This window comes from Pelobates fuscus, chromosome 1, assembly GCF_036172605.1.
Source record: "Pelobates fuscus isolate aPelFus1 chromosome 1, aPelFus1.pri, whole genome shotgun sequence".
NCBI lineage: Eukaryota > Metazoa > Chordata > Amphibia > Anura > Pelobatidae > Pelobates > Pelobates fuscus.
In genome coordinates this window covers 382,075,988-382,083,677 of record NC_086317.1, presented here as the reverse complement: position 1 = coordinate 382,083,677, position 7,690 = coordinate 382,075,988, and the positions used below count along the sequence as shown (strand labels likewise).

Sequence of the window (7,690 nt, the reverse complement as noted above, 5' to 3'; positions counted from 1 at the left end):
GACCTCAACATCTTCCACAGATTGAGCACTTTTGAAAAACACTAGTTACTGGATTGCTTCATAGCTTAAAATTTTCCTGGCAGAAAGGAACTGATTCATAGAACGAGAGAGAGAAATTTTAAGGGAGGTCCTATTGAAGAGGCTGCGAAAGGAATATGGATGTAAAAATGTAATTCTCTCACCTTCTGGACCAACTCGAATAAATTGCTACTTCCACATATGAATATGCAATTAAGCTACAACACACAAGTCTAAGAAAAATACATCTAGAATTACAGGCTGTGAATACTTTGAGTGCAGATTTTGAATCGGATTCCTCTGACGTCGGGTGCGCACACATCAAAAAATACCTCTAGTCATCATCAATGATCTTTAAGTTTGTGTTAATGACTCCAAGTTACAGAGAATGTCAAAGGGGGAGGGGAGGGCTGTAGAAAAAAAAAATAGCCCTAACATTTATCCAACAATTACAAAACAAGTTTAATTTCCTTCTTGGGAAGGCAGCTTGACTGTTGAGTAATCACAGTTCTCAAATACAGACAGACTTTGCAGGAAGGAGGAACACAAACACCAGTCCTAAAAGCAAGGTGTGGGAAACTCTGTGCCTTTATCACAAAGTGATCGGCCCTCCTCTTGTCCATTCAATCATGAAAAAGCAGAGGAAGATCGACCAACTCCAGCGATTTCTGAGCCTTTGGCTCAATATATGACTCATTAACGTGTATCTGAGGAACACAACTGCCATACTGCGTTTTAAACAGGTTAAGGTAAACAGACATAAGGTTCTTTAATTTCACATTGGTTCTACAAGTATTTAGTCATAAAGTAGGGCAATTTAATTGTAGAATTGTTAAAGAAATAAAGGTGCTTGTATTGTAAAGTTTATACAGTGATGCACAAATAAAGTACTTGAGGATCAATGACTGACACAGACAGTGCATTAATAGCCAAGACTGTCAGGAATTTGTTGGACATACTTGTGCATCAGTGTCAAAATTATTTTCAAACCAAAAGCCCCTTGTAAAAGAAAAAAAAACAAAAAACAAAAAACTAAATTATGGTGTAAGCAGGGTGAATTGTCATATGACTGAATGTACAAAAAGAAGGAGTTTCTCAAAGTTTTCTTTAGATTTATAGGACACAGTCACCAGAAGAAAAAATTATGATGACTCAAGACATTATGAATGGGATGGCAAATCAGTTTATTTCCGCTCTTTCTTCTTTTCCTACAGCAAAAAAGTAAAAAAAAAAAAAAAAGTCATGGTGGATGGTCTTAATAGTCAAAACAACAGAAGAATATAATAACAGAAATAAATTTAATGACCACATGGTTATTCCCCTATATGTAGCCTGTGCAGTACTTAATCTATTCAGCTCTGCCTAGATTATCAGAAGAACCCTGCTAGCTGCAATCACACACACCACATAACCCCAAGCTCAATGGTCCTGATATATATTACACCTTTGTATACCTAAGCATTGTATGAGATTTTTCCAGTTTTTAAGTCTGAGAAGACAATTTTGCTATGGGTCTGTTTCATCATTCTTTGTACTCCATTTGCACTAAGATTGTTGAATATTTTAGGCCAGAGAAATGGACTGTGCAAAGTGATTTATCTATATTTATCTATTTAATATTAGAAACTGACATCTTACTTGTTGTAATCATCTGTAAAATCTACTCTCTTGAGACCATGGGACTAGTGGTAATTTTTTTGCAATGTTTATGTTGTGGTTATACCATATAAAGCTATAAATTTAAATACCGTATATACTCGAGTATAAGTCGACCCGAATATAAGTCGAGACCCCTAATTTTACCCCAAAAAACTGGGAAAACGTATTGACTCGAGTATAAGACTATGATGGAAAATGCAGGGGCTACTGGTAAATTTCTATATAAAATTATATCCCCCCAAAATTATATTAATTGAATATTTATTTACAGTGTGTGTGTGTGTGTGATATGCAGTGTGTGTGACATGCAGAGCCTTGGTGGGGGGTGGGCATTTTTATTCTTATTTTTTAATTATAATTTTAATATTTTTGTTATATTTGTAATATTTTTTATTATTATTTTTAAATATTATTCATATTTTATTATTTAAATTTTTTTGTCCCCCCTCCCTGCTTGTTAGCTGGCCAGGGAGGGGGGCTCTCACTCCCTGGTGGTCCAGTGGAGGGGCTGCAGGAGGGGGGCTGGCAGCGAGCTGTAACTTCTCTTTCCTGCAGCTCCTGTCAGCTCCCTTCTCCTCCGCGCCGGTCCGGTCAGCTCCCCCTGTAAGTCTTGCGGCCGCGCGGAGCGTTGCCACGGGACCCCGCGGCTCTCGCGAGACTTACACTGGGAGCTGACCGGACCGGCGCTGAGGAGAAGGGAGCTGCAGGAAAGGTAAGTAAACGCTTCCTGCCAGCCCCCAACAGTCCCTTGTCTGTATTATGGCAATATAAGTTGCCATAATACAGACATTGACTCGAGTACAAGTCGAGTTGGGGTTTTTCAGCACAAAAAATGTGCTGAAAAACTCGACTTATACACGGTATATTATAAAACAAACAAAAAAAAAAAAAACATAGTGCATGTGGAAAACATTCAGACATCATATATCTGAAAAGACTATACATCTATTAAGCTGAAAATACATACCTTCTCATTCATAGCCAGAATTAACATGAGCTTCCTAAAAATGGTGATGAAGTCCAGAAACAGGTCAACACAGTGCCTATAAGCAAAATAGCCGGCATGTTAACATATATATGTGTGGCAGACAGAGTCAAATTCGTGCTTGATCAAGACCAATTTAAAAAGCAGAAGGACTGGCCTTTACTGGTGTAGGAATGTGCAATCATTTAAGTCATCCAATTATTATAAAGAGACAAGAAAAAAAAACACACAAAAAACAAAACAAAAAAAAAACACCCGACAAAAGAAAACAACAGCCCAAAAACATATAACCCACTACACTGGTTTGACTCTTTTCTTGGGCTAGCCCTGGGATATATGTAGATAATATACAGACCTTTAAAATAATTTGACTGGTTTCACCAAGGGGAAAAAAGGCTGAATGTATGGTGTTTAAAGCTGCAGCAAAAATGTTAACAAGGACAGGAGAAGACAAAATGAAACCCTAATTCATACATGATCTATTGACTTAAAACTTGACAGAGGGTCTAATGGTCCTGCTTTCCTTCTGTATTATGATCCCCATCCTAAACGGTCTTTGTAAGAAAAGTCTGTCATTGTGCCACCATGTAGAGATTTTGGAATATTCTTGACATCCCTATATTACAGTCATCTCAAGTGTTTCCATTGTGCATTTTTACAAAAGGAGAGCACCTGCATTTACCTCTCAGGATCCCAGGCACAATGAGGGCAACATTTCAATTATTCATCAATACTTCTGGAGTATTAGTCCAGACTTGAATAGGCATAAGTAAAGTTTCATGTTGCTGTTGAATGGCAGCCACTTTGCCAGAGGTAGACATACTCTATTTAACCCAGACTGATGTAGGTCACCTCTAGCCAACTGGTGGCTGGTTGTAAAATATATCTCAAACTTGTCACTCAGCATGAGAAAATTAGCAGCCAATATGAACAAGATGCTGCCAGATCAAACTTAGAAAAACCCAAACAAAACATGCCGATGCATTTAGTGTGAATATGGTTGACAATAAAAACCAATCAAAAATGCATTGCTTACTTCTTACATACTGTACACTTATGCTACATAGGATAAAGGACATATAAAAAAAACACAAAAAAAAACAACTCATCATTCGAGTCATTGCTCACCACACATAATCCTTGTCCCCGTGTTCTGCCTTCTCAATGATAAGCTGAGTGTCAAACAAGACAAAGCCACACATGACCAGTAATCCAATGTACATGTGCATCTGGAACAGAAAGAAGGAGTTTGAGGTTAATGGTCAATCTAGACACTACATGGATAAAGTAAGAGATATAATTTAAGACTTGCCTACAACAAATTAGAGTACCACACAAAGAAGTGCAATGCAAATGAGGACATGGATGCATTTTACAGGAGACGTATTACACGTAGCTAAAATGTTCTTTATCTAAAACTCATTTGCACAACAAACACAAACTAAATGTGTTTAGAACACCAGGTGTTAAAAAACACCTGTGCAATCAAGTAACTTAATAGCACTCAAAAGGTTTGTATTGTCAATTGTTATCTTTACACTAAACAAAACTAATTTTAGACATTTAAATTGGTACATCTCCCATGGTACAACAATAATCCAAAAAAATTAAAATAAAAAAAAATGAATAAAGTGGCAGGTTTATTTTTTTGCATCACAAACAAAAACCAAAAAAACACAAGACCACAAACACAATGTGCTATGAAATGCCATCTGTGTTCTTTCGGCACATTTTCAAATGATTAGCTTTGAGAAGGCAGACATGATATTTTAATCGATAATCTCTAAAAGCAGTCTCAGTTTGTTTTTGCACAGAACTTACTTTGAAAAGCAGAACTGAGCCAACAAAAAAATTGACCAATGATGAGAGAACAAGCAGGCTCAATGCAGACATAAGGATACCTAAAGTAAGAAAAACACAGAGCATTAAAAACAAACAGAGCAAAGAAAACAGACTAGGCAGGTTCAATTCTTGGCAACACTTACCTCCCAGGAACAAGAAACTACGGCGCTGTGCATACAAAGCACTGAGTGAAAAGCATATGAATATAACAGCAGTGCCCAGGAAAGCAGTTGGAATAATGCTGTAAGGAAACATAAGAGTGGTACAGAAGGTAAAAACTAAATGGCAGATGAAAGCATAAAGAAAACTTCGCTAGATGAGTTAGACCATGCACGCAGTATTCCAAGTTAGATATTTACAAGATGGAAATTACAGGCACAACCTTCACCTTTTCTAATACTCTGTGACAGATGCATTCCTGATACCTGTACAACGAACCGATACACAGGAAAACACTCACTTTTACCCACCATATTAGTCAAGAAAACGAAAAAATATGTAAAACCACTTTACACTTAAAGGGACACTACAGTCACCAGCTTAATGTAGTTGTTCTGGTGAGTATAGCCGGTCCCCCTGCAGGCTCTTGCTGTAAACACTGTCTTTTCAGAAATAAAATGCGGTGTTTACATTACCAGTGACAGTCACACAGATGGCAACTAGAGGTGTTTCCTGGGTCAGTGCTGCACAACATGTATCACTAACATTCAGCATATCCATGCTCATACATATTTGTGCTCCTGACCCTATAGTGTTCCTTTATAGTTTTGTGGACTTTTTAATTTATTTAAGATGTTGCTTATTTTCAAAATGTGAATAGCTATACCAGGATAGCATCACTAATAAAACTAAATATTTTGTCATTTGAAATTGATACATCACCTAAGCAAACAGACTGAAAATCCTCTATAATGTTGTAAGAACAGTCTACAACAAAAATGTTTTAACATTTTCCTCAGAAAAAAATTCTACCTACATAGAAAGTCTTTTCAAACTGGTAAATCCTATAAACAATAAAGGCTGGATTGGCCATTGTTAGGTCTTCGCAGAAAACCACACTGTACAGACACTCCTCACTTACCGACCAGGTTCTGTTCCTATGACCTGGTCGTAGAACGAATTGGTCGGTACATGAGTTAAGGGATTCCCTGCTCTGGTGCATTAGTCTATATTCGGGGAAGTTTCCCCAAACATAGACATGCGCACCAGAGCAGGGAATCCCCACGACGGCCTGGCCACCTGTATACTATATTAACAGATTTGAATTGTTTTAACATACACAAACTGTATGGTTAGAAAAGAGGCATATGCACATACCTAGGATTTATGGCAATGCATAAATTCAAAACGGGACCCAAACCAACACCTGGAATTTAGAAGGAAACATAGCATTATGAGAACATTTATTTTGTTTCTATACAAGTACAATAAAAAAAAAAAAAAAAAAAAAAAAAAAAAAAAAAAAAAAAAAAGAGGGAAAGAGGGAAAGAGGGAAAGAGGGGAAAGAGGGAAAGAGGGAAAAGAGGGAAAGAGGGAAAGAGGGAAAGAGGGAAAGAGGGGAAAGAGGGAAAGAGGGAAAGAGGGAAAGAGGGAAAGAGGAAGGGAAAGAGGGAAAGAGGAGGAAAGAGGGAAAGAGGGAAAGGGGGAAAGGGGGAAGGGGGGAAAGGGGGAAAGGGGAAAGGGGGAAAGGGGGGAAAGAGGGGGAAAGAGGGGAAAAGAGGGAAAGAGGGAAAGAGGGAAAGAGGGAAAGAGGGAAAGAGGGAAAGAGGGAAAGAGGGAAAGAGGGAAAGAGGGGAAAGAGGGAAAGAGGGAAAGAGGGAAAGAGGGAAAGAGGGAAAGAGGGAAAGAGGGAAAGAGGGAAAGAGGAAAGAGGGAAAGAGGGAAAGAGGGAAAGAGGGAAAGAGGGGAAAGAGGGAAAGAGGGAAAGAGGGAAAGAGGGAAAGAGGGAAAGAGGGAAAGAGGGAAAGAGGGAAAGAGGGAAAGAGGGAAAGAGGGAAAGAGGGAAAGAGGGAAAGAGGGAAAGAGGGAAAGAGGGAAAGAGGGAAAGAGGGAAAGAGGGAAAGAGGGAAAGAGGGAAAGAGGGAAAGAGGGAAAGAGGGAAAGAGGGAAAGAGGGAAAGAGGGAAAGAGGGAAAGAGGGAAAGAGGGAAAGAGGGAAAGAGGGAAAGAGGGAAAGAGGGAAAGAGGGAAAGAGGGAAAGAGGGAAGAGGGAAAGAGGGAAAGAGGGAAAGAGGGAAAGAGGGAAAGAGGGAAAGAGGGAAAGAGGGAAAGAGGGAAAGAGGGAATGAGGGAAAGAGGGAAAGAGGGAAAGAGGGAAAGAGGGAAAGAGGGAAAGAGGGAAGAAAGAGGGAAGAGGGAAAGAGGGAAAGAGGAAAGAGGGAAAGAGGGAAAGAGGGAGAAAGAGGGAAAGAGGGAAAGAGGGAAAGAGGGAAAGAGGGAAAGAGGGAAAGAGGGAAAGAGGGAAAGAGGGAAAGAGGGAAAGAAGGGAAAGAGGGAAAGAGGGAAAGAGGGAAAGAGGGGAAAGAGGGAAAGAGGGAAAGAGGGAAAGAGGGAAAGGAGGGAAAGAGGGAAAGAGGGAAAGAGGGAAAGAGGGAAAGAGGGAAAGAGGGAAAGAGGGAAAGAGGGAAAGAGGGAAAGAGGGAAAGAGGGGAAAGAGGGAAAGAGGGAAAGAGGGAAAGAGGGAAAGAGGGAAAGAGGGAAAAGAGGGAGAAGAGGGGAAAGAGGGAAAGAGGGAAAGAGGGGAAGAGGGAAAGAGGGAAAGAGGGGAAGAGGGAAAGAAAGAGGGAAAGAGGGAAAGAGGGAAAGAGGAAAGAGGGAAGAGAAGAGAAGAGGAAGAGGGAGGGGAAAGAGGGAAAGAGGGAAAGAGGGGAAAGAGGGAAGAAAGGGGAAGAAGAGGGAAAGGAAAGAGGGAAAGAGGGAAGAGAAAGAGGGAAGAAAGAGGAAAGAGGGAAAGAGGGAAGAGGGAAAGAGGGAAAGAGGGGAAAGAGGGAAAGAGAAAGAGGAAAGGGAAAGAGGGAAAGAGGGAAAGAGGGAAGGAAAGAGGGAAAAGAGGGAAAGAGGGGAAAGGGGGAAAGAGGGGAAGGAAGAAAAGGGGAGAAGAGGGGAAGAAGAGGGGATGTGGGGAAGAGGGGGAAGAGGGGAAGAGGGGGAAGAGGGGAAGAGGGGAAGAGGGGAAGAGGGGAAAGGG

The 7,690-nt window shown here is 40.2% G+C and overlaps 1 protein-coding gene across 4 annotated transcripts in view; it reads right to left on the bottom strand.

The window, feature by feature from the left end:
- Nucleotides 1-1,109: 1,109 nt before the first annotated feature.
- TMBIM6 (transmembrane BAX inhibitor motif containing 6) overlaps nucleotides 1,110-7,690 on the bottom strand; it is a 28,220-nt gene continuing 21,639 nt past the window's right edge. For all 4 annotated transcript variants that reach the window (XM_063426044.1, XM_063426043.1, XM_063426045.1 and 1 more), the window contains exons 5-10: nucleotides 5,822-5,870; nucleotides 4,648-4,745; nucleotides 4,484-4,563; nucleotides 3,791-3,891; nucleotides 2,645-2,720; nucleotides 1,110-1,226 (exon numbers count right to left, since the gene is read on the bottom strand). In XM_063426044.1, the coding sequence (XP_063282114.1) occupies nucleotides 1,203-1,226; nucleotides 2,645-2,720; nucleotides 3,791-3,891; nucleotides 4,484-4,563; nucleotides 4,648-4,745; nucleotides 5,822-5,870 (428 nt within the window). In that variant the 3' untranslated portion in view covers nucleotides 1,110-1,202. The remainder of the gene's footprint in view (nucleotides 1,227-2,644; nucleotides 2,721-3,790; nucleotides 3,892-4,483; nucleotides 4,564-4,647; nucleotides 4,746-5,821; nucleotides 5,871-7,690) is intronic.